The following is a 27,571-nucleotide window of genomic DNA, read 5'->3' as shown; positions in this document are numbered from 1 at the left end:
GTCCCTTTAATTTTTTTTAACCTTTTGGAAAGTCTCTCTCGATAACATTGTGGGCTACATAAAAATAATTATGCTTCCAGTCCCTGCCCAAATACTGGGACTGGGCACCTTCAACTCCTGTTTGAAGCCAATGGTAACGGAAGATACTTAGCACTTCACAAAAGGTACTTGGCACCTTTCAGGATCACGCCTGGGAATGTTGTCTATGAATCTTGAATGTTTGTAATTCTATAGCACTGAGTATTCTTGTTGCTGTTTAGCACTGGGCATTGTTACCACAAAGCTATCTTTAATTGTGGGATAGCACTTTGATACCATGGTGATATGAAAACTTTCAATAATGTAGCAATATTATTTAATCTGAGGTTTGTACATAACACAAATGGTGATAATGAGTAGGAAGGGTGATCTAATTGTTAGGGCACTGGACCGGAACTCAAGACCTGGGTTCAATTCTTGGCTCAGCCACAGACATGTACCTTGTCCAAGTCGCTTAGTCTACCATGTACTGTAAAAATGGAAACTGTATTTATCTCATAGATGTTGTAAGGATAAAAATCCATTACTGACTGTGAGGAGCTTAGATACTGTGATGATGAGGGCCATATAAGTAGGTGGGTAGATGCCATAGTACAAAAACCTCAGTGAAATTAACATGGGGACATTAGCTATTGCTGTTTCACCCTCTCAATAGCATAACTGAATTATTTTAATTAGCTGTGTTATCTGGGGCTATTACAATGTAAAGCACCATTAACAAAATGAAAAGCAGGCCTGAATCGCTTGCTTTCCTACAGTTCTACTAGGCAAATATTCCTCACTCCAAGAAATGTGCCATGATTAAATTTGTAATTTTTAAGAATTGACTGAAGCAGTATTTTAAAGTGCAGTAACTTACCTTTGTAAAAGATGTGTTTAGGGGTGAGGGAGTTGGCAGGGGTGGGAATAAATGTCAACTGATGTTGGTTAAAACTGTTGGGTGCTTGATCCTATGGAAAATTAAGCCACTTATTTAGGTACCTAGATAGGGATATAACAGCCTAACTTTAGGCACCCCTTATATTTTTGAAAATCGTGGCCTTATATTTTGCTTTTAAGGTCTTTACTGTAACATAACTGCATGGTGAATTCAACAGCCTCATTCCTAGTGAATTCTTAGCAGACCTTCTGCCATTTCTGTGAAGTAAGAGTTATTTTAGAATAATGTGGTGAAGGGGTTTGTGTGGGGAAGGTCAGGGATAGCCTGTTCGGTGGGGTACTTTGGTAAAAGGGGTGTTGGAAGCATACTATCCCTAGGGAGGCAGAGTTAAGGGTGTGGTCTATGTCATATCTGATAGTTGCCATAAAGTGTATATCTATGGGTGGAGTACAGAGTATATCCTGTTCAGTGGATTACCTGACAAAACTTCAATAAGTTAGGTAGTATGTAGCATTCTTTAAAAAGAAACTTGTCAGAATTCCAGCAATGTTTAGATTCATGGACCACGGTAGGTCTCCCATTGGCTTTTTTTTCCTGAAAAGTGGCTGGATATGCTACATATTGTTCATTACATGTTCCGTATTTAAAAGAAATTTATGTAAGTAGAACAAGTTGAGATTTGAAATACAGGTTGACAAAAAATTCTACAGAGAATCTATATACCATTTAATACTCCCTTCTACTCTCTAATTGTAGAGAGTAGAGTATTTTTTAAAAGGCTGACTAGACAGGTTTCTAGAAATTTGGAATCTGCCATCTATAATAAAATGTGCAATCCTTAAAATAAATGCATTTTAGTAGGTGTTGAAAGTGCTACTTAAGGGTCTTGTAAATTGTTAGGAGAGATTTACAAAGAACAGTTAGTTGCCCAACTCCAACTGACTGTCAAAGGGAACTGGACACCTTTTCCCCCTTTGTGCCTTTGAAAATCTCCCTCTTAAACATTAGTGTATGCCCTGTAGAATGTGCCTCTGAACTTTATTAACTAACATTTTGTGGGTTTCCGATCAATAAATGCATTACCTTAAAAATCGATCATTAAACAGTAATACTAGATAAAACAATTTTGGTTATCTGTTCTGTTTTATATATAACCCACGTTTTGTTAGTACTTCAGTTATCAAGCATAAAGAAAAGAAAATGGGCTGTAAAAGAGTGTATCAATTATATGACGTGCCTTAGTGTAACCTCTGTTTTCCAACATCACTACATATTTCTTTTGGACTAGTGGACAAAAATTGAACAATATATTTTAAAATAAAAGTTGGAATGAACTAAAAATGCATGGCGATCTTTGATGTATACTCTATGTTGTGTGAGGGGAAAAAATCAGTCTACAAAAGGATGCGCCAAACTGTAAACATTCTGTCCTCATAATTCAGCATTACAGTCCTATTTGTGGTCATTTCCTTTGCTTTCTTTCTCCAGATTTTCCATGAAGCCTAGCTAAACATGCAACCAGCAATACATTGATAAGGCCCGTGCAGCTGTGGAGATATTCTTCTACGTGGTGAAAATGACTCTAATTTTTTGACAACGATTAAAGGACAATGGGGTCAAATACACTTGGGAAGGCTGCAACATTAGATGAACTTTTAAACACTTGCATTGAAATGTTTGGTATGATTCTTCAATCTTTTGTTTCATTGCTTGCTGTTCTTGAAATTCAACTACTATTATAAGCTCACCCAGGCTATTATCTCTTTCAGTTGATCATTCGTTTGGCAAACAAATTCCTTTTGCTGTGAAATTTTCCATGCTTGGTTCTTAGCCCAGAGGAAAACATTTATATTGAAAAATTTGAAGAAAATTCTTTCATCTGTCTGAATGAGGGGGCAGGAGAGCCTCTCTCCTGTCCTGATGGGTTCAAACGCTGTGTATTTTTAGTAATACACATTACATAATACAAAAAAAATCTATTTAACACAAGAACAATTGATAGAATGACTTAAACATGTGGGTCTGTATTAAGATTAGATAACTATACAGATGGATTATTTTATGAATTTGCCTCTGATTTTTTACAAAAGAAATAGGAATATATTTCTTGATGCACTGATTTATTTATTTATTTATTTATTTTTGCTTTGCTGTGTTATTTACACTGGATCTTTTTCAATCTAGTGCTGCTTCTGGAAGCTTTTCCCATGCATTGTGTAATAATATGATTGCAGGTTCTCATTTTAATCAACCATTACCTATAGAACTTTCTATCATTTATGTGAGCCTGTTGCTAATCATATAATTTACATACTTGGATGGCCCTTATGGATTGTCATACATAGAAATGAATACTAATCCTTTGAAAGAACAAAACAATGACCCCAAGTCTCCAGTTAGAAGCAATTATATTAACTCACAAATTGCTAGTTATATTAAGAAAACAAATAATCATATTAGGACCTTTCATTTTATGGAACATGAACATACACCATCTCTTTCCACTTTAAAAGGTAGTAGGCCTTGATTCATAAGTGCTTTGATGAATCAAGGCCTTAATCAAAATGAGGCATTCTGAATTGCTTTTATTTAAAGACCATGTGACCACTTGGTTTGAATGAGGTTATAATGTGATTTAATTTTTGAGGAGAGAGAGAGAGAGATCTTCTCACTGTCAGAGATGAAATCACTAAAGGCCAGTTACTGCAACTGAATCTAAGCAGACACACCACTGCATCCATGCACATCCAGTTGCCAATTCTGGCCCTAAAATGGTGCAAATCCCATATAGGGCATATTTAACCACAGATAGCAGAGGCCATTTACATTTTACATACTGGAATTATCATTCCTCCTTCCCTTTCCCCCAAATACATACATACACTTCTCTTTTGAATACTGAAGTCCATAATGTGTGTGTGTGGTTCCCTTTCCTCTTTGTCCCCTTTGATTTACTCTGGTTCTTCATTAAATATTCTCTATAACTGGAAAAACATTCTCCACTCCCCAGCTAGCCCCTCCCAATACATACACATTTGAGTGTGACATTTGGTTGTCATGGTCAGTTTTTATCAATGAATGACGAGATTGAATTTTCTGATGATCACTTAAAATTAGGTACATCCAACTAAACTTGTAATTATAGTGTTTTACTAATCTAGAATTCTGGGGTTTGGGTGTATTTTAGGTAATGGGTTATTATAATCAGTTGCTATCAATTTTCAATTGTTCAAAGCTTTTTTTTTAAAATCCCACTTGGAGTTTGAAGAAGGCACTCGTGTTGAAACAGCAACATTGCTATTGTGACACTTTTAAAGTAATATTTAATAAAAGTTTTGGGGAAGGAGGAGATTATATGCATTTCCTTTCATTCTACACTGATATGATTTGATAATTGATGTGCTACAGCTGACTCTAATTTGCTGACTCTCACTGCTAGAGGAGCATTTTACTTGTTATGTTTCTGTTCTGAAGATATTTTAATTGACAGTGCACTGGATATATTTTCATTTTGAATATTAATAGATCTGACTTCCCTGAAGAGAGGTAATAGATCATGGATATCTGGAAACTGGCTGATCTCTGCCCTTGAATAATGCATGTCACTTAACTTAAAATGGTGTCTCTATTTTACAGATAATAAAGGACATTTGGGCACCAGTCATTTGCCAAGAATGGTTCTTTTAATGCACCGGTGGTATCTGCCTTCCACAGAACTGGCCGGCAAACTTCTCTCCATATATCCTTTCAAAGATCCATATAGCCTAGCATTAGCACTTTGGGAGACAAACTGTGATAACATGTAAAATCCATGCATTAAGCAGTAGTATTGGAGTGCCGTCAGCATATAAGGCTCTTCAGCAATTTATGGGCCTGGTCCAATGCCCACTGAAATCCTTTCAACTGATTACAATAGACTTTGGATCAGGTCTTTTATGAACCTGCTGAAGTGTGCTTTTAATTAGCATTTGAGGACACAAAGATACAAATGGAAGTTTGGCACTTAACTCCCGTTGACTTTCTATGGGAGTTGCTTGCCTGGCATCTGTACCTTTTGAAAATCTCCTCTGTTCAGTATCTACTGATATCCTTGATTAGCCTGTATTGGTGGGAAATTATTTGTCCAGCAGAATATTCAGAAATAGTGTGTATTGGATGCATGTTTTTGCTAAGACAAATGGCAAATTGCTGAATTGGAAATGGTGTCTATATTTTTCAGTGTGTTATCTCATCTCAAGGTATAGCACATTTTAATTTGGAGGAATAACATACAAAGAATACTCTATCCTGTACAAAAGTGAAAACTCTCTAAATGAACAAGACCACTGCAGAGTAAAAAAAAAAAAAAAAGTTGCTGAAACCATGATCATGAAGCTTATTCTTTAACTAATCTACCTATAGAGATGCCAGTGGGGAAAAATCCAGTGAATTCCGCTTAAAAATCTGCTGTTTCATAAGGTAAAAATGCTGAATTTTTTCACTGGGATTTGGTTTTTATAGCTCTGAATAGTCAATTTTTACAAATAATAAAAAATCCTAAACCAAGTCAGTCCACCTCTACTAATGCTTTCTCTCGGACTACTTTACAGACATAGGGCTGGGGGGAAATCCTATTCAGAACAGTTATTCAAGTAGGGTTATTCAGGTTTTTGAACACTTACAGTGTATCAAGCTAAAGAGCTTATTGAAAACTCATGCTACAGTTTGACTGGTATTTGTTCTTTGAGGTTTAACACTCAGACTAGATTGGCACAGCACGCAAAACTGGGGGGAAGGGTACATCATAGTACAATCTAGAATGGTATAAAAAGATTGTCCCTGGATTGTTCACTTCAGTTCATGTGAACGCTAGATAATTCAAACCAAGGGTATGTCTTTGCAAAGCAAACAAACAAAAATGTGCGTTAACACAAGTTAAAATAGCAATGAAGACAAGGCAATTTGACTTTTAACTTGGGTTAGCTGCTCAAGTTCAACACCCAGCTTCCTTATAGGCTTTAACTTCAGCTACTAACCTGAGTTAAAAGTCAAGTTGCCTTGTCTTCACTGCTATTTTAATGTGAATTAGCTAACCCATGTGAACCTACTTATTTGCAATGAAATATACCCTAAGATAGGATGCTTTAGCAACTTCAGTGCTGCCACAGGTACCTGGTATATAGGATCAGGAGAATATATAGCAGGCGCTGCCTTGTCAAAACGGTAAAATTTTCTGACATATACCTGAGTATTGATCTAGTAAGGCCACCTCTGCACAGGACTGTTTGATTTTTTGGGTGTTTTTTTCCTTTTTTCAGTACAAGGTAAGGTGTGAATTTAAACAGATAGTGCTATGCTGGTTAACACCACCCTCCCATAGCCCATCCCAATGTGAACGCTTGTGCTCCAGTATGAGGAGCTTTTTTTGGTGTAGCTTATGTTGCTTGGGAAGGGGTTAAGCTAAAGCAAAAAAAAAGCCAGTTGTACTGGAACAAAAGTGTCCTCGTGGAGTATTATACTGGCATAACTATATCTGTCTACATTCACACTTTGGGAAAGCTTTTTCAGTATCAACCATATAGGCAAGGCCTTACACCTAAATGTGGAGTATATTTTGAAAGGTGCAAATGTCACTTAGGTGCCTAACTCCCATTTAAATGCACCTCAGAAGAATCCCACCGTGTTCCACTGAAGGGAATGTGCTAACTTGGGGAAAGTATGTAATAAGAGGCTTTTCCATATGTATCATTGTCCTCTGTTGGATGAAGCATGTCAGAATTCGTCAAGCATATTGGTTCAGTTTCTGGAAGAGCTAGTGGTGGGACTGCTGTTTACCACATATGTGACTTTGGATCTCCAATGATTTCTTCTGAGTGCCATGTGTATGGTGGCTGAGTAATCATGGCTTGCATCTATGCAGCCACAGAATGTTATGTCTGGATCTTTGGATAACCTTTCTCCCATGATTTCAGGTACTGGATTTTGGAATTTCCAGCAGAATTTAACTTGGATCTTGGTTTGATTCGTCTGACTGAGGAGTTCCGGGAAGTAGCCAGCCAGCTTGGTTATGAGGAACATGTACACCTTATTGACATCTCCAGCATGTAAGAATATCATTTGTCAGGTTCCACAGGCACCTTTCTTTCCATATTTTGTAACACCAGAGCCCTTGCTTGGTACAGAATGCACTATGTGATATTGAGCATCCCATTTCGGTTTAAAGGGATGATATAGTGAGCACTAGGAAGTAATTATCAAAAAGATGATGTTCTCTCCAAAACTGAAATAAAGTTCTAAAACACCAAATACCATTTGGGATAATATAGACTGGCAAGTATCACATATATTGAATTGTAGTGAAGAAGAATTGCTGTATTTTTATATATACACTGTTCCTGATTCTATATGTTGCAAAGCCAGATAAGTAAAGAATACTATGCTGTTGATGTGGTTATTGCTTAGTATTGCGAAAATGATGTCTTCATACCAAATAAGCTGACATTGCACTGAGCGTGCAACACCAGCATAGTTAAGGATGGCAACATTATTATATACTTTGCAATTCCCTCATGTCATCAGGGAGGCTCAAGACTTTTCTTACTGCCCCCTTCCCTCCAAAAATAAACAAAACCACCCCAATGCTGAATTTGATTTTCACAGTTGCATCACAATTTTTTGTGTATTTCAAAGGCAGTTGGTCCATGGTATTTTGTTTTAACTGGATCATCTCTGGAGTTTTCATTGCCAGCCATGCTTATGTCCAAATTGTTAATTTCAGGTGGATAGGAAATCAAACCAGGACTTTATACCTCCAAGGTCTTAACATTAGCAGAGAAGCTGTATTAGCTCTTTCACTAGCTCATCTGTTAATAGGGGTTTTCTTTAAAATATGGCATATGCTTAGTATTGTTTCCTTTTGTAAAGAATGGCAAAATGAACTGGGAGGAACCTCGTATTGATCTTCAACAAATTTTGCCTCTTTCCCCCTTCCCCTCCTCTCGCTCTTCATTAATTGTGTGGGAGCAGACTGTCTTTTTTTCTCAATTTTCTCTGAAAATTGCTTTCAAATATTTCTTGGTCTGCAATTTCTTTATGATCAGTTTGTTTCATATTTGAAATTTTGACCCATTTTCAATGGACTCTGGAGGCAGATAAGCTTCTATTCTCTGGATGATCCTCTAATTCTTAGGGTAGATCTACTCTATAGTTGCTAGAGAAGCACAGTTTCGGCACTGCAGGTGTACCGCTGTAGCAGCATAATGGAGGTGCTTCCTACATCGACAGAAGGGGTTTTTCCAATGTTGTAGTTAATCCATCTCCACAATAGGAATCGTTCTGTCAATCTAGCCGCATCTACACTGGAGCTAGGATAATGTAGCTAGGTTAATCTAGTTTTATTGTAGACCAGTCCTTAGAATATAGTCTTAGCCTGCTTGGAGTTGGGAGTAAATAATCCATGTGATGTGTGTGGCTTCCAATTTATCTCCTTGAGAATTAGATGGGTATATCTCCACATGTTTTTAAAATACTTAAATAAAGATGGGTCTGAATAAAAACCCTGATTCCAAACATTGATGAATGTCAGAAAATTTCAGCTCCAGATAGTGTCTGGCTTGGGCTCATTTCTATAAATACTTTAGCCAAAGGACTAAATTTTTAAAGCTAAACTGGGATTTAGTACAGCTAGTCAAAAATTGTCCAGCAGAACATTTTTCCACCAGAAAACTCAATTGAAATTGAAACATTCAAATTGAAACATTCCATGGGAACGTGTTGATCTTGTGATGAAATTTCATTTTGATATTTTCAAGTGAAACATTTTTATAAGGTCATAAAATAATAATGTGATATAAACATACTGCATTCAGGATAACAGAACATTTTGACCTTATTAGAAAGAAAGATTTAAATTTTTCAAGGCACATTCTTTTCTTTGAATATAACTTGTTTATTATAAAAACATTTTTTAAATGTTCTGAACTGATGTGAAACAAAACTTGAAAATTTCCTTTTGCAAGAAATGTTCAAATTTGAAATTTCATTCTAATTTGGAACAAAAACAAAGTCAAAATCTTGCATTTCCCACAAAATGGAAATTCCAGTTCCTCACCAGTTCTTAGGATTTAGCTACCTAACTCCCATGGACATCCAAAAGTTAGGAGGCTTAGTCCTAGTGCTTTTGTTTTTCCTAAATGTCTACATCATATTAGAATAAAATAATAGCATTTCAATGGTGCATCTCTACAGCAGCCAAATACAAAGGATGGGCCTCTGGAGGAACAACAAAACACACACATGCAAGCAAAAGTTCAGTAAAATGTTGAGTATATGTGAAGCTCAGTTGTATGTCAGCAGAGCAAAGTACTTTCCTAGCTGTCATATGTAGTTTACAGATGCCCTTTCTTCTTTTGTTCCATTTTTCAGGGCTTGTAGTCTTCCAGATATCAACAAAACAAAAACACCCTATAAGTCTGATGTTACCCAAGTCAATTTTTGGTCTGAATTTGATCTTAGATGAAATGTAGCCATTAGGTCCTATTGAATTAGGTGATACAGTGTAACACAGAAGAAAGAATTGTTCTTGAGTGCCAGATATATAGCTCTCCTGCTGTACATCAGTTCAGACAGTACCTATTAAATTCATATCATCTGTTGCAAACTGGAAGAGATCTTTCTATTCTGAGTGTTCACAATAAGCTGGATGTCATAGTTCAGGGAACTCTTGAGCTGCCTCTTGCATATCTGTATGTCCAGATTAGAGTTCACATGAGTTTTCTGCATGGACAGGACATGCTGATTGTACCTCTTTTCTGTTGCAGCCCCTCCTATGACTGGATGAGAAGAGTCACGCAGAGAAAAAAAACTTCCAAGAAGGGAAAAGCCTGCCTGCTGTTTGACCACCTGGAACCCGTTGAATTAGCTGAACACCTCACTTTTCTGGAGCATAAATCTTTTAGAAGGATTGCAGTAAGAAGCTTACAACTTCATGTTTCATTCGGTTATAATCTGACCAGAGCTATATGCTTCAACTGAGAGAGTTTGCCAGCTTTAACATTTATAACACTTTTATGTTGTACCCAATTGAATTGTAGCAAATATTTATAAGACTTGGGAGGATGAATCAAGTGGGGTCCCGCAGGGTTCTGTCCTGGGTCCAGTACTGTTCAATATTTTCATTAACAACATGGATAATGGAGTGAAAAATATGTTTATAAAGTATGCAGATGACGCTAAACTGGGAGGGACTGAAAACACTTTGGACAGGATTAGAATTCAAAATGATCTTGATTGGGCAACTGGTCTGAAATCAGTATGATGAAATTCAATAAAGACAAGTGCCAAGTACTGCAATTATGAAATACACAAATACAAAATGGGGAATAACTGGGTAGGCATCAGTATTGCAGAAAAGGATCTGGGGGTTAAAGTGGATCACAAATGAAATCTGAATCAGCCATATCATGTTGTTGCAAAGAAGGCAAATGTCCATTCTGGGATGTATTAACAGGAGTGTCGTATGTAAAACACAGGAAGTAATCATTCCACTCTATTTGGCAATGGTGTAAGGCTTCAGATGGAGTACTGAATCTGGTTTGGGACACCACACTTTCAGAAAGATGTGAACAAATTGGAGAGGGTCTAGTGGAGTGCAACAAAAGTAAGAAGTTTAGAAAACATGCCCTTAAGGACAGGTTGAAAGTATTGGCCATTGTGATCATCTAGTCTGACTTCCTATATAATACAGGCCGTAGAACTTCCACAAAATCATTCCTAGAGCATCACTTTTAGAGAAACATCCAATCTAGATTTAAAAATTGTGTGTGATGGAGAATCTACCACAACCCTTGGGGAGAGTAATTAACCATTGGAACTATTTACCCTTACAAATGTCTGCCTTATTTCCAGTCTGAATTTTTCTGGCTTCAACTTCCAGCCATTGGATCATGTTGTTATCCTTTCTCTGCTAGATTGACAAGCCCATTATTAAATATTTGTTCTCCATATAGATGGAGAACAAACCTTCTTTGTTAAACTAAATATATTGAGCATCTCAAGTCTATCTCTGCAAGGCATGTTCTATAATCCTTTAATCATTCTCATGGCATTTCTCTGAACCCTCTCCATTTTATCAACATACTTCTTGAATTATGGGCACCAGAACTGGATACAGTATTCCAGCAGTGGTAGTACCGTGCCAAATACACCCGTAAAAATAACCTCTCTAATTCTACTTAAGATTCTACTCTTTATACATCCCAGGATCACATTAGCTCTTTTGGCCACAGAGTCACACTGGGAGCTCATGTTCATCTGATTTATCTACCATAGGGTTGCCAACTTCGGTTGGATGAATTCCTGGAGATTTCATCACATGACATAATCTTTAATTAAAGATTGATCTTTAATTCCTGGAGACCCCAGGATAATCCTGGAGGGTTGGCAATCCCAATCCACCATGACCCCCAAATCTTTTTCAGGATAGAGTCCCGCATCCTGTAAGTATGGCCTACATTCTTTGTTCCTAGACACATACGTTTACATTTAGTCATATTAAAAAGCATGTTGTTTGCTTGCATCCAGTGTGCCAAGTGATTCAGATTGTTCTGAATCAGTTACCTTAATTATTTACCACTCCCCCACTGTTCAGATAAGAGAAGGCTGCCGGGGGACATAAATTCTTCAAATATGTAAAATGTTGTGATACAGAGGACGGTGATTACTTCTTGTTCTACCCTCAGTAGACATGGAGAACAAGCAATCAGCCTAGTTTGCAGCAAGGGAGGTTGTGGAATTGCCATGCAAGAAGGTTTTTAAGAACAGGTTAGACTAACACCTGTCAGGGACGGTCTAAGAGTACTTAATTCTGCCTTACTGTCGGAGGGGGGACTATATGATTTCTTGAAGTTCTTTCTGGTCCTACACTTGCGAGATTCTAGTATCACATCCCATCATTCATAATACTGTAGCAAAGGTTGGATCAATACACCTTTACCCCGATATAACACGAATTCAGATATAACACGGTAAAGCAGTGCTCCAGGGGGGCGGGGCTGCGCATTCCGGCGGATCAAAACAAGTTTGATATAATGTGGTTTCACCTATAACACAGTAAGATTTTTTGGCTCCCAAGGACAGCGTTATATCGGGGTAGAGGTGTACTTCCATTATATTTTCATGAGTTATAACTTTTACCATAAAAAATTAATCCTCTGCAGTAATTCTGAGTGAGGGCTACAACCATGTGCAAGGATTTGTTTTGACCAAACTAAACATTACAAATCAGTGCTTTTTGTTTCTTGGGGAAATAGTTAATTAGTGATCAGCAACCCTCAAAGACTTTGTTTCAGATGGAGCCTGGAGCTCATCTGAAGCCCCACTCCCAATCACATCGTAAGAACATAAGAATGGCCCTAGTCGGTCAGACCAAAGGTCTATCTAGCCCAGTATCCTGTCTTCCAACAGTGGCCAGTGCCAAGTGCCCCAGAAGGAATGAACAGAACAGAATCATCAAGTGATCCATCCCCTTTCGCTCATTCCTAGCTTCTGGCAAACAGAGGCTAGGGACACCATTCCTGCCCATCCTGGCTAATAGCCATTGATAGACCTATCCTGCATTAATTTATCTAGTTCTTTTTTTAACCCTGTTATGGTCTTGGCCTTCACAACATCCTCTGGCAAGGAGTTCCACAGGTTGACTGTGCATTGTGTGAAGAAATACTTCCTTTTATTTGTTTTACACTGCTGCCTATTAATTTCATTTGGTGATCCCTAGTTCTTGTGTTATGAGAAATAGTAAAAACACTTCCTTATCACCTTCTGAAACACTATTCTTTCATTCTCCTGGCTTCATTTCCTTCTTCCTGATTCCCAGGAGATCCTCCTATCCTCTCAACTCCATTTTCTTTGCATTGTCAATAGGCTTCTGCCTTAGCTATTGCATTATGGGAATAATTCCAGTCTGATGCTCATCCTACCACATAGTTACTAGCTGATTTCAATTTTGCCTGCTCCAGTGCTTCCCCCAGAATTTGTGGTTCTCTCTACTCTCCCACCTCTGAATTCAGAGAAACCTCAGAATTTATATATGCTGAAAGGAGTCGCTTCTCTCCATTACCACCCAAGTTCTTAATTGCTGAAAAGAGGAGAAAGAGTCAATGCTCCCTATTTTGGGGACTGTTTATTATCTTGATATAAACAAGATAAAAGGTATTCAGATATTATGGTGATTAGTGATCATCCACTGAGTGACTTGATTTCTGCTCCATGATGCATAAGAGGTGAAGAAAGGGGCCATTGTTAAGACTTCTTAGTTCTTAAAACCTATTGCGATTTTCCTTCTCTTTTAATTCTTGGTTTATGGACTGCAATGTTTATGGATGACTTTCCAGCACTGTACTCTTAAAGGGAAACTGTTGGGGTTGGTAGGCCCTAAATTTGATCCCTACATTTGCTCTAATCCCTCCACCACACAAAACAAAATCTTGGCTCTCAAATGCTTAAACTAGTAACGTAAGCATAAGTGTGTTACGTTGGGAGAGCAGCTCTTGTATTTGTCTCTATCTGCTCATCCTGCAGATCTTGCTAATATGTAGTATTTTACTAAATTGCAAAAACTGATTAAATCCTACAGCAAGATGATATTGTTCCCAAGGAGCTAGGCAAGATGGTACTGAAGAGGTCTTGTGCTGAAAGATAGTAATGCCTGCTACAAAGCCAGATGTAAAAGATCTCCTTGGAGTTGACGGTTGGAAGAGAATGACCTCAGTAGAAGTGGGAACTGAGGAAAATTCAGACCTAATCACCTTTCTTGATCAGACTCATACATCTGGAACAAAAGGAGGAGATTCTTCAGACAAAATTGGATGACAATTAAAGCAGTGACCAGAGGAACAATATTAGAATTAAAGGTGTTCAAGAACCTCAGAAAGGGTAACCCAGTTTTGTATGTACCGACACTAACTAAAAATCTGTTAAACCTGGATTCAACTAATGAAGTGTCCATAGACAAAGCTAGCATGACTTTAGCTCTTTTAGTAGTAAACAGAAACTATCCCAGAGAGTATGGTTTCCAGATTCCATTCTTTTCTGCAGAAAGATGCTGTTATGAGGAAGATCAGGGAACTGAAAGGAATCTTTGTCCAAAATCTTTGTTCCTTGATTCTTCAAGAGAGTGAAACAAAATGAGGAAAAGAAACAGATGTAATTGGGGTTTCTCTTTTAAATCATTACATTAATTCAAAGTAAACTTTACACTATTCTGCATGCGAAAGAATGGGGGGGAATTTGAGCTGGAGAATAAATGACGATGAACTGTATAATGCAGGGTCGAGTGAAGATATGGAGGAAAAGGAAAGGCTTTCTGGTAGGTGGCAATGCCAAAGAACAGGGGGATGGCTTTTTCAATTTTTTTATATATATATGTATATGAAAGCTTTGTGGGACTCCCAGAAGAGGGATCTTCAGACCTGCAGGAGTGGTGGCTATGTTGGTGGTTGATGTTTGAAATCAGACAGTTACACAAATAGCTAGTGCCTCTGTTTGAATTTACTAGCTCTGATACTTCTCCGTAACTAGTTAGGCTTTTTAGGATTCAGGACTGAAGTCAATTAAACTTACATTTTCTTTCTGGCGTGATACAGAAGTTAAAGAGGGTGTCAACTGCAAGGTGTTAATTTTTAAATAAAGGTTAGATTGGTTACTAGTAAGTAATAAGGGTGGTAGCACACTGACAATTAAAAGGGACTATGGGGTGGGTGGAAGGGCAGCCTTGTGAAGATGGAGATTGATAGATAAACTTAAAGTCCATTGGGCTCTGCACAAGGCCTCCTGTCTGACTCTCAGAGGAGCAGTCAGAGAGTTGTCACAGAGAAGCAGATAGCTGTTACGTGGGGGGCAACATATATAACTCCATTGAATTTGTTGTAATTCTCAATATGTCCAGGAAAGTCAAACTACTTCTTTATTTTGGAGGTACATAGCGAAATAAAGGCATAAAGATAAGGGAGGGAAAAGGAGACTGAAGATTGTTTAAACAAAGAGAAGATTTGAAAGCTTCCGAGCAGCATCTGAGAGATATTGGGTACCATCACCACTAAGGTGTCTGTGTAGTAAGAGGCCATCTGATGGCCTAAGCAATTCTTTATCACTAGACTGACAAAAAGGCATTCTGGCCTGGTATCCTTAGGAATATTCTACTTAAATTACAGCAAGGCCATAATCTGCTGGAGACCCATTTTTATGGGACAATTGAAAAAAAAAAACTTCCAAAAGTTCAGGTAAGTAAAACACTTAGTAATAGTAGCTCTCCTGTAAAGTAGTATCTATGAACATTAAAGAATTGACTATCATCAAAAGAGAGCAAGCCCTGGAAGAACTCAAACTCCCTTGCAGACTAAGGATATGTCTACATGTGGATTCCCAGCTCGAGGAGACATACCCACACTAGCTCGGTTCAATCTTGGGCACTAAAAACAGAAGGTAACCACAGCAACGCTAGCGGCACTATGGGGGAGAAGGGAGGCAGCTAGCTGTTCTGAGTACATGCTTGTCAGAGACCCTAGACACATACTCAGGGTAGCTAGTCCATCCCACCACTTGCACTGCCACAGCTACACTGTATTTTTAGTGTGCTAGTGCAATCAGAGCTAGCACAAGTGTGTCTCCTTGAGCTGTGAAACACTGCCCAAGCACCAAGTGTAGACATACCCTATACTGTACAGAAAGTTCTTATTGGAATAAATGTGATAAAAATAAAAAAATTGGAAAAGATATAGGTGCTGTGTCTAACTTCTTTGAGTGAAATTCTTGCTCCCTTGAAGTCAAAGGCAAAACTCCCATTGATAGCAATGGAACTGGGATTTCACTCTTTATGTCAACAATTCCATCTGTCAGCATGCTAGAGAGGAATTCACTCTAGGGAAAGGAAATTGTTGTATTCATGCCCTCATAACTTGTAGCATGATAAGAGAACATTTCTTTAATATACATTTTGAGGTCAGAATGTTATCTCATCAGCAAAAAGTGAAAAGAAAAATATAATGAACAGAAGGGGATTAATTGTGAGGAAAGACAAAGACTCGTAGACTTTAAGGTCAGACGGAACCATCATAATACTCTAGTCTGATGTCCTCCACAGTGCAGGCCACAGAACCTCACCCACCTAGTCCTGTAATAGACCCCTAATCTCTGGCTGAGTTACTGAAGTCCTCAAAACATGGTTTAAAGACTTAAAGTTACATAGAATCCACCATTTACACTAGTTTAAACCTGCAAGTGACCCAAGACCTATGCTGCAGAGCAAGGTGAAAAACCCCCAGGGTCTCTGCCAATCTGAACTAAGGGGAAATTGCTTCCTGACCCCCAAAATGGTGATCAATTAGGCCCTCAACATGTGGGTAAGACCCCCAGCCAGACACCTGGGAAAGAATTCTCTGTAGTAATGTAGAGCCCACCCCATCTAATGTCTCACTGTAGGCAGTTCCATCATACTATTGCCTCCATAAACTTATCAAGCTCAGTCTTGAAGCCAGTTAGGTTTTTTTCCCTCACTGCTCCCCTTGGCAGGCTGTTCCAGAACTTCACTCCTCTGATGGTTAGAATCCTTTGCCTAATTTCAAGCCTAAACTTATTGATGGCCAGTTTATATCCATTTTTTCTTGTGTCCACATTGGCACTTAACTTAAATAACTGCTCTCCCTCCCTGGTATTTATCCATGTAGTTATAGAGAGCAATCATATCTCCCCTCAGCCTTCGTTTGGTTAGGCTAAGCAAGCCAAGTTCTTTAAGGTAGGTTTTCCATTTCTTGGATCATCCTAACAAGCCTTCTCTGCCCCAGTTGCAGCTGGAATTCATCTTTCTTAAACATGGGAGACCAGAATTGCACACAGTATTCCAGATGAGGTCTCACCAGTGCTCTGTATAATGGTACTAACACTTCCCTGTCTCTACTGGAAATACCTCGCCTGATGCATCCTTGGACTGCATTAGCCTTTTTCATGGCCACATCCCATTGGCAGCGCATAGTGATCCTGTGATCAACCAATACACCCAGGTCTGTCTCCTCCTCTGTCACTTCCAACTGATACAGCCCCAGCTTATAGCAAAAATTCTTGTTAGTTTCTAAATCCATGAACTTGCAGTTTGCACTATTAAATTTCATCTATTATTCCAGTTTACAAGGTGATCCAAATCTTGTATAATACTTGTCCTCCTCTGTATTGGCAATACCGCCCAGATTTGTGTCATCTGCAAATTTTATTAGCACCCTCCCACTTTTGTGCCAAGGTCATTAATAAAAATGTTTTTAAAAAGTAACATTAATAAAAATGTTAAATACAATTGGTCCCAAGACTGATCCCTGAGGAACTCTACTAGTAACCTCCCTCCAGCCGGACAGTTCACCTTTCAGTAGGACCTGTGGTACTCTCCCCTTTAGCCACTTCTTCATCCACCTTTCACTTCTCATATTAATACTCATCTTCTCCAATTTAACTGATACAGTTTCACATGGGAAATTATTAAATGCCTTACTGACATCCAGGTAGATTAGATCTACTGCATTTCCTCTGTCTAAAAAATCAGTTATCTTCTCAAAGATGGAGATCAGGTTGGTCTGGCACGATCTATCTTTTGTAAAACCATGTTGTATTTTATCCCAATTACCGTTCACCTCTATGTTCTTAACTAATTCCTCTTTCAAAATTTGTTCCAAGACCTGGCATACAATTGAGGTCAAACTAACAGGCCTGTAATTTCCTGGATCACCTTTTTTCTCTTTCTTAAAAATAGGAACTATATTAGCAATTCTCCAGTCAGAGGGTATGACCCCCAAATTTACAGATTCATTAAAAATCTTTGCTATTGGGCTTGCAATTTCATGTACCATTTCCTTTAATATTCTTGAATGGAGATTATCTGGGCCCCCACAATTTAGTCCCATTATGCTTTTTGCGTTTGAATTCCAACATGACTCTGATAATTTCGACCTCCATAGCCTCATTCCCATTAGCCACCCTGCCACTACCCCTAAACTCTTCATTAGCCTTATTAAAAACTGAGGCAAAATATTTGTTTAGGTTAGTGGTTCTCAACCAGGTATGCAGAGGTCTTCCAGGGGGTACATCAACTCATCTAGATATTTTAGATATGCTTAGTTTTACAACAAGCTACATAAAAAGCACTAGCGCAATCAGTACAAACTAAAATTTCATACCAACAATGACTTCTTTATACTGCTCTATATACTATAATCTGAACTGTAAGTACAATATTTATATTCCAATTGATTTATTTTATATTATATGGTAAAAATGAGAAAGTAAGACATTTTTCAGTAATAGTGTGCTGTGACATTTGTATTTTTATGTCTGATTTTGCAATCAAGTAATTTTTAAGTGAGGTGAAACTTGGGGGTACTCAAGACAAATCAGACTCCTGAAAAGGGTACAGTAGTCTGGAAAGGTTGAGACCCACTGGGTTAGGTGTTGGACCATGCATAGATTATCTTTAATATCCACCCTATCCTCAGTGTTTAGCCATCCCACAGCTTCTTTTCTTGTTTTCTTTTTATTTATATGGCTATAGAACCTTTGACTACTGGTTTTAATTTTAATTCCCTTTGCAAGGTCCAACTCTGCTTGGCTTTTGGCAGTTCTCTTTTATCCCTACACTTTCTGACCTCCACAAGGTAGCTTTCCTTGCTGATCCATTCCTTGTAGTCTTGATTTCCTGAAGGTGATACATTCATATTCACAATGTCTGTTGCTGTATTTCTGATTGTATATAAAGAGAGAGGAGAGTAATGTTTTATAAGTTCCTCATAAAAAATAATTTAACATATTTTAAAGAAATAAGATGAAATTGGTAGTCTCTTTCTAACCAGTGGGACTTCTTAAAAGAAAAGTGGCTTAAATATCATTTTGACTCTATACAATCCTTAACTGTTAATCTTTCCTTGGCTAGTTTACAGATTACCAAAGCTATGTGATTCATGGCTGCTTGGAGAACAACCCCACCCTGGAGAGATCAATTGCATTATTTAACGGTATCTCTAAGTGGGTCCAGCTGATGGTTCTTAGCAAGCCAACGCCCCAGCAAAGGGCAGATGTAATCACAAAGTTTATCAATGTTGCACAGGTAAGACTAACCTTTGAGTGTTTTTGTTTGCTAGAATGAAATAATAGAAACTGATATAACAGAAAACTGATTAACTAGACATGCAGGCAAGCTGCTTTCTTTCTGAATGCTTATTCAGCCATAACTGATGCTCATTCATTGAGCTATTTGTAGATCAAAATGTTAAACAGATGTTCCTAGATATGAAAATTTAAAAGTAACTGCTCATTACTGTTCTCATTTTTGGCTTCTTGTATTCAAGATGACATTCTGGGAATTAGTCAGTTGAATGTTTTTATGTTGTCCTGCTCTACAGGAAATCAGAGGTGCTAAACTAGGTCCAATCCATATTTCTGTAGAATTTCCATTGCATTTTAGCAGTAACTAACTTTATCTGCTTTAGCACAGGTGCAGCAGAAGTCAGTATCATACAATAAAGGCCCTCAGTCTTTTTGCTGATATGTTTAATTCCACTGCAGAAGCTGCTTCATCTCCAGAACTTTAACACGCTGATGGCAGTTGTGGGAGGCCTAAGCCACAGCTCTATTTCTCGTCTCAAAGAAACTCACTCTCATCTATCTTCTGAGGTTACAAAGGTACAAGAGAGTCTCTAATATGAAGGGATCCAAAATATAAATGTCGGACTTTTCTGTGTAATATCTGTAGTGTGTAATGGGTATTACAAGACAGATATATCAGCAGCAGAACACTTGAACCATTGTACTGGGGCAGCCTAAAAGGCAAACTAGTCAGATTGCTCTTAATAGAAAACTATTAGATTGTGGGGAACTTCTTTTTGGGTGACTGTGGTGGGGATAAAATGGACATATTCAGCATCCTGATGTGACTTACTAGTCATGTGACTTGCTAGTTAGAATAGATCAAACAAATGTTATGAATGGTCTTACAGAGTCTTGCTTCTATGGCTGTTTATAGGACTGGAATGAGATGACAGAACTGGTCTCCTCCAATGGAAACTACTGCAACTACCGCAAAGCTTTTGCTGACTCTGTTGGCTTCAAAATCCCCATATTAGGAGTTCACTTGAAAGACTTGATAGCCGTTCATGTCATCTTTCCAGACTGGATAGATGAGAACAAAGTAAACATAGTGAAAATGCAGCAACTATCCATTACCTTGAATGAACTGGTTTCCCTGCAGACTGCTACCCATCATCTAGAGCCAAATATGGATTTAATTAACCTGCTAACAGTAAGTGTCATGAAGGTTCTGATTCACCTCTTGTCACAGCCCAGTAGGTGCACTCACGTCAATAGGACTATTCAGGAGAGTAAGAATTTGCAGGACAGCACTCTTAGTATGTTTTTTTTATAAAGGTGAAGATAAATAAGACAAATATACAAAACAGAAACCAGTCTAGGTAAAACATGTATAAGGTCACAGAAGACTTTGACAAGATACAGTCTTGGCTAGTTGGAGCTAGAAGCTGGGACAACTGAATTGATAGACTTCCTACTCTATAGATGAGATGTACATCTCCGTGCTGTGAGATGTCAAAAATTGGTTCTGACCATTTACAGTTGTTATTCGTACATTGGCATTTTTCATCGTGTCCAAACCAGAGCTGTAAAACAAACAAACAAAACCCTGTATGGCTATGCAGACAGTCCACAGGGATTCCACTCTAATTTCTGTGTTAAAATATACCTTTTTAATTTAATCTTCATTTGTTTTATGGGGGAGGGGGATTTTCTTGTTCCTTTATACACACACAAATCTGCTCTACATTTTCAAGTCTGCATATTCTTTCAAACTTAAATACGAGGAAGTGGGACTTTAGACAGAGAGACCAAAGCAATAGGAAGCTGAGCCTGAAGGGCAAGAGCGAGATACTATGAAGTGGTACCTGAAGTACCATTTACCTGTTGACGTTTTCATGAACTACTGTTGTGTGTGTTCATAGAGGGCCTGATCCTGATTTTACTGGGATCTGAGGGGCCTTAACACCTCTCAGGACTTTGCAGGATCAGGCCCATAGTTTTGGGCATTTGTATTCCTATGATTCCTTTGCCTCCAATACATTTTGATTTTTTTTTATCTTTTCCCTCATTTGTTAGTCACCTGCAAAAAGTTGGATCCCATGTTCCTTTTACTTTTTTTTAAAACCATCCACTAGGAGACATAACTGAGTAAGAGATGGGTGCTTGCCTCTTTATGATATTGGGTCAGATCTGTCTCTATCATAACTCCACTGGCTTCAGTTACACCAGGGTTAAAGTTGGCCCATGATGTTGACTTTGTAATTAAGTGGCATTGCATACTGTAATGTTAGAGCCCTAAACTCTGGTCATGGGTTAACATTTATTTGTAGCTTCACCTGCTTTTCGTTTAGTGAGTGTACAGCTTTAACATGGTGGTGTCACATCAGCTTTTAAAACTTTAGTAGATTAGATAGCTCAATGTATCCTAAAACTCCTTGGGCAAAATCCTGGCCCCATTGTAACCTTTGGGAGTTTTGCCATTGGCTTCAGTGAAGTCAGGGGTTGTAACCCCTTCTTGGAGTCATACTATGGATTTTTTTTCAACATCTAGATACTATTCAGATTGGTACCATATAAATAACTAAGATAATCTGATAACATTTTCACAAAGGAATCTATTATTCTACCCTAATAGCAAAGTATTACAGTAGCTGAAATATACTGGTCAATAAGTCAATGAGAATAGTTTGATCACGAGGGGAGAGAAAAGCTCAGATTTGCTGCTGGGGGTTGGGGGGCAGTCAGGGGACAGGGAACAGGGGAGTTGGATGGGGCAGGAGTCTTGGGGGGCTGTAAGGGCGAGAAGCAGTCAGATAGGGAGTGGGGGCTGGGCCACACCTGGCTGTTCAGGGAGGCACAGCCTCCCCTAACTGGCCCTCCATACAATTTTGGAAACCCGATGTGGCCCTCAGGCCAAAATGTTTGCCCGCCCCTGATCTAACCCAATGTAATCTAAAACTATTTAGAACACCCATTTGAGATCTAGTGCTCTCGCTGATGTCAGTGGTAATTGCTGAGTGTTCTGTACTCTAAAGGTCAGGCCACTTATTTTAGGTGCTTAAAATATGAATTTAGGAGCCCACTTTTTAAAATCTTGGCTCTTATGCATTTCAGTATAAAAACAAACATACTGTGAGCTAGAAAGTCAGTTGCTTGTACAAGGTGAAAACAAATAAAGAGCTGTGTGGTAACTAAAATGTCACTAAGTGAGTATTGCTATACTGGTGCATGTCACATTTTCCCCCATATTAATGTGGTATAGGAGACTGTGACAAAATGAGAAACGGCTTGAAGCACGAGAGGCTAAATTCAGAGGTGATGTGTAAATTAGATTTATTTATACACCCTTATTAACGTGCAAGGAAATCAACCCTGGCGTGACTTAAAAGCTGAGGAGAGAACAAGGTGTAAATTAAAAGACGGGGTAGCTTAATCTCACTTCAGAGTCTTACACTGTTGGTCTGTGCCATGCTCCCTTCCCCTCTGACTCTCGACATTTGAGCTACACCAGTTTAGGGCATGTATACAGTGCCCTGAAGTTTGGATTATTTGGGGTGAATAGCAATGTGCACCAACGTGCTGCACTGAACATTCCAGACAAACTTAAAGGTCCCCAGTTCTCACTAACGTAATCTTCTTCAAACAGGACTCCATTAGTACAAACTAAGGACTTTTAACTTTGCACCCTCAGTGTCCACACAGGGAAATTACAGCATGGAACTTTGGTTCACACTGATATCCACACATCCCCTTAATCCGAACTGCAGGGCAGTGCAGACATGCCCTTAGTCTCCCGTTGACTGAGTGGGCCAAATTCATAGGTGATTTGTATAAAGTTTCTTTAAAACTGATGCAGGTAGCCAGGCAGCAGCAGAACTGGGAAGGGTTCTAGGAAAAGCTCTACAGAAAGGAAGAGTAGCTCTAAGAATAATACTGTTCTCCCCCCGCCATTCCCCTCTTCCCCCAAGAGTATTACTGGAAAAAGATAATTTTGAAAGGAGGCTGGGAAGGCTTAATTTAATGCTGGGATAGTAATACCTGCTGCACAATCTCTCCAATATTGATGTGACTTCACATTCCCTTTACTCTTATAACATGGATTAACGTCTGACTGTAGGCAACTGTTGAATTCCTTAAAAGGACTGACGATAATGCATCAGTACTTTGCTAATCTACCACATATTTAATACAACAGCATATTAACCACATTTGAAGCCAGAGTTTTTTGTTTTCTCTCTATTTTTAGCTTCAACAGTTACTTAACTAACCTGTTCTGAGACTATGCAAATAACTGGAAAGTCCCCATCATTTTTAGTCTAGCGAAGCAAAGTGACAAATACCTAAAAATCTAATGGAAAGTCAGTCACCCTCACAAACTCTTGCTCGGTGAAGTTTCTTTTACAAAACAGAAAATTTATAACTCTTTATTTATCAAAATGATTTATAAATAAATCAAGAATGATAATTTTAATTAAGAGCTACTTTCCATTATAAAGGGAGTTGTAGGGTATTTTTCCCCCCAGCAGTTTTGCTTATCTTTCACTGAAATGCTGTATAACTAATCAGTAACTGTATGATGTATTGAGAAATACATAGTAATTGTATATCCTTAAATTATTTACTAGTATTTGAATGTATTGAGTAACTAATCCCAACCTTTAAAATCTTTTATGACTAGACAATATTTAGTCCTACATTGTACTTGCATGTTAAGTTTATTAATCTAAACAAATCTGCTCATTAAAGACCAAATCTCTATTGGTGTAAATGGGTACAATTAAATATTAATGATAAAAATTGCAACCTGCAATATTGGTACACTGTCCGTCCCCAAACATACACCCTCCCTTATTACTCTATCTCCAAATGGCAAAACTTCTCTTGGCTTCAAAGGGAACAGGACAAGGTCCTTACATTTCAAACTACTAACTTTCATTCGCAACCTGATCTACTAAATATCATTGGCTTTAATGAAGTTTTGCCTGTTTATATGAGCAGAGAATTTGGATGTACATGTACTTGGGTAAATAACTACATGAACAAAACGTATTACAACAGTTCTATAAAAGAGTTCTGTGTAGCTCGAAACCTTGTCTCTCTCACCAGCAGAAATTGGTCCAATAAAAGATGTTACCACACCCACCTTGTCTCTTTAACAATTACATCATAGTACATTTATTGTCTCTGGGGCAAATGCTGCACCCCCACTCACCCACCAATATGGGTATACAAGGCTCAGAAGGCAATGCACCAGTAAAATTAATGAAGCTGAATGAGTGGAAGACTCTTCAACTGGAGTGTGTGATCCTACTAAATGTTATGTGTATGAAATGAATCCAGATATCTCTAATGTGCCCTATTTATTCTCAAATGTGAACAATGGGTAAAAATTTTCACTAGAGCCTAAGTCCCATTTTCATTGTGACTGAGGCTTCTAAGTGACTTAGGCCTTCTGAAAATTTTATCCAGTACCTGTTGTTATTAATGTGTCCGCTGAAGTTCTCCCAAAATGAAGTTGAGCTCTGGGTGAGGATTTTGAAATGTAGCTATCATTTGTTTAAACGTATGAAGCCACTTGCACCAGTCTTTTTCAGAATAATTTTTCCTCATAAATCTTGAGTCAAAGAGAATTCTGTAAACAGCACCTCTTCAAATCTTTGAACAAAACAATCCCGATTTTGCAAGGTAGATGATAACTTCAAATCATATCAGAATTACTCCAGAATCTACTAATATGATCATAGGAAACATGTAATGTAATGTTGTCTCCTGCCTCTTGCATACTCCAAGCCATTAGTGTTGATGATTTCTTTCCTTTATAGTTTAGAGTGGGTAAGACATTGTGTACGATATTATTGTTAGAGCTGAGTGAAAGCTGCTAAAGTAATTCACAAACATTTGTTTCCATTTTTAGCAATTTTTTTTTTTACTGTATTTGTGCCCTTTTTCTCATTTGCACAGCAAATCCACTAGCCTGGAGGACTATTGGGTTGACTACGTCCATCCAGGAGGGTCTGGGAATGGAGCTGAGGGAGAAGGCGCTCATTCAGATACATGAAGATCTAAGGCCACATAAGCAGGGAGTGCCTGTGGTATTCATAGTTAGCAGAGTAGGAACTGGAGACATGAGTTGAAGTGACTGGATTGGTTGGGAATGAAATACTGTATTTGAGGACTCTGCTGGTCCACAGAAGGAAGAGCTTCTCCTTTGGCTTGCATCTGGTTGTGTACCTCATGAGATAGGGTCTATGCTGGTGATTCAAGTGTCCTCAGTCTCCAGGGTTTCTCTTGAGTTATTGAGCACTGGGACTTCCTCCTTTGTTACAACTTGACATTATCTCTGCAGAGCAGCAGCAATAGTGCACCTGCTTCTGATGCAAGGGACCATCCCAGATCATTGCTGCTCACAAGCAGTGGATGGGGTATAGTGCCCTGCTCTTGGCGGTAACCATCACTGGATTGGAGCAGTTAGCAGCATTGATCCTATTAAACTTCTCCTCTGCTGAGTCCTGTGGGTGTGGGCCTGCCAGGAAGGAAAAGGAAGAAAAGATAGCGGAAGCAGGAACACAGAAGGGGAAGATTGCTACTGCCTCTCTGCCACCCCACCCCACCCCATCCCCAAAAAAGTCCTAGGACTTCCCAGCAGAGAGCGTAATGTGATCTGCTTGTATTAGATGCAGAAGAATGGAGTTTGTGATGCAGTTAACAGACTTTATATGGGCGTGGGGGAGTAAGATGGCACCAAAGCTCTTCACAAGTGAGCAAGCTGCCTCTGTGGGCCTGGATGGGCTCAGTCAACACATTCATCCTCCAGAATAGCAGATTTCCTCTTATAAGAAGTCTAATTTATGGTAAGACAAAACTGACAGGTTTGACTATTGATGTCTGTCCTTGAAAACAAGTTTTCTGGCAGACGTTTTTTGTCGTGACGCTATAGAATATGGGCAGACGGTGAATTTTGAATTTGTAATGACAGGTATTTGCACCAGCAGCGTGAGGCTGAGTTTTATGTTCATCCAGTCAGGGAATAGAAATGGACCATGAGACTTACATATCCAATCAAAGCAGCTTGAGTTTTGAACTGCCTGTATCCAGTGCTCACTGCAAATAGGTTCAGGAGATTCGTGGGCTGAAATATGTTAAATAAAAGATTTGTAAAATAACATTGAACCAAAACCACTCTGTGATATGTTTGCAAGCAATTTATGAGGTAAAAATATCCAAGGTGAACAAAAAGGTTTGTTTCAAATAGATTGCCAAGTTCTAATCAGCCCGGTTTAAAATGTTACCTCTGTTTATGTTCAAATACATGCCCAAGATGTTTGTTTCCTTCTTGCATCTTTCATATACACTGGATTCTTTTTCCAGGATTGTTGATTGCTGAGCTGCTGACAATGAAGTGTTTGTGGCAGGGTAATTCTTTGCACATGTTTTCATCCTTTGACAATGGTCAAAATGTAGGCCTGCCACATTTTGTAACGTGTTGTAACATACTGCATCTGGGGACTGTACTAGTTCATATCCTCTGCTAACTAGTACAGAGGGCGACTTGTAACACATTCGCTAGTGAGTTACAATATCTTCATCAAAAATAGTATTATTGCATATCAGTGCACCTCCACACAAAGCCTCCCTACATACACTGAGTGCCAAATGGCAAAACTCCCATTGACTTCTGTAGGAGCAAAAGGAGTCCCTTATTTTAATCTACTAAATTTGCTGTCATTTCCAACCTGATCGAATAAATACCACTGTTTTCCTTCCTGCTTATTTACAGCTTTCCCTGGACCTTTACCACACAGAAGATGATATTTACAAGCTCTCATTGGTGCTAGAACCAAGGAATTCTAAATCAGTAAGTAACTTTTATTGAATTTTGAAGGGGATACAGTTGCATATCAATTTTAGAATATTTACAATAGCAGTAATGAGATTATACCAGGGGTCAGCAACCCACAGCACGCGTGCCAAACATGGCACGCGAGCAGATTTTGAGTGGCACGTTGCCTGCCCGGTGAGAGGAGGCGGAGGGGCCGGAAAGCGCCACACTGGGGGAAGAAGCGGGGGAGGAGAGAAGCTTGGCTGCCACAGGACCAAGCTTCTGCTTCCTGCCCCGCAGGGGAGAGCGGTGGGGGGGAGGGTCCCGGCCCCCCACCCACTCAGTCCCCCCCACACACACCTCTCTCCCCTGTGGGGGCAGGAGGCAAAAGCTTGGTCCTGCAGCAGCCAAGCTTCCCCCCTCCCCCGCTTCTTCGCACAGCGTGGTGCATTCCGGCCCCTCCCCCTCCCTGCTGGCGATGGCCCTTGCAAGCGGGAGGGGGAGCGGAGCAGAGCCGAGCGGCAGCGTGCTTGCTGCTCCGTAGAGGAGGCAGAGAGAGGTAGAGATGGGCCTGGGGGAAGGGGGTGGAACAGGGCATATCCCTCCCAGCTCCCTGCCATGAGCCGCTCAGGGCAGGGGGCTGGGAGCACTCCCACGAGCCGAGCACTCCCACACACACCCCAGCCTCTGCCCTGACCTCCCCCCAACACCCAGCCTTCTGCCCTGCACCCCCACCC

At 39.2% G+C, this 27,571-nt stretch overlaps 1 protein-coding gene across 4 annotated transcripts in view; it reads left to right on the top strand.

Annotated features, from left to right (window-relative positions):
• Positions 1 to 27,571, top strand: part of RASGRP3 (RAS guanyl releasing protein 3) — a 99,899-nt gene that overhangs the window by 44,624 nt on the left and 27,704 nt on the right. For 3 of the 4 annotated variants that reach the window (XM_034764906.1, XM_034764908.1, XM_034764905.1), the window contains exons 2-10: positions 2,408 to 2,599; positions 4,556 to 4,658; positions 5,315 to 5,377; positions 6,871 to 7,002; positions 9,718 to 9,865; positions 18,861 to 19,034; positions 19,493 to 19,609; positions 19,950 to 20,225; positions 26,793 to 26,870. In XM_034764906.1, coding sequence (XP_034620797.1) covers positions 2,530 to 2,599; positions 4,556 to 4,658; positions 5,315 to 5,377; positions 6,871 to 7,002; positions 9,718 to 9,865; positions 18,861 to 19,034; positions 19,493 to 19,609; positions 19,950 to 20,225; positions 26,793 to 26,870 — 1,161 coding nt within the window. In that variant the 5' untranslated portion in view covers positions 2,408 to 2,529. The remainder of the gene's footprint in view (positions 1 to 2,407; positions 2,600 to 4,555; positions 4,659 to 5,314; positions 5,378 to 6,870; positions 7,003 to 9,717; positions 9,866 to 18,860; positions 19,035 to 19,492; positions 19,610 to 19,949; positions 20,226 to 26,792; positions 26,871 to 27,571) is intronic. The other variant, XM_034764907.1, reaches the window with a different exon arrangement.

The sequence above is a fragment of the Trachemys scripta genome, chromosome 3, assembly GCF_013100865.1.
Source record: "Trachemys scripta elegans isolate TJP31775 chromosome 3, CAS_Tse_1.0, whole genome shotgun sequence".
Taxonomy (NCBI): domain Eukaryota; kingdom Metazoa; phylum Chordata; order Testudines; family Emydidae; genus Trachemys; species Trachemys scripta.
Note: the sequence above shows the minus strand (reverse complement) of the source record. Positions and strands in the feature narration are given on the sequence as shown.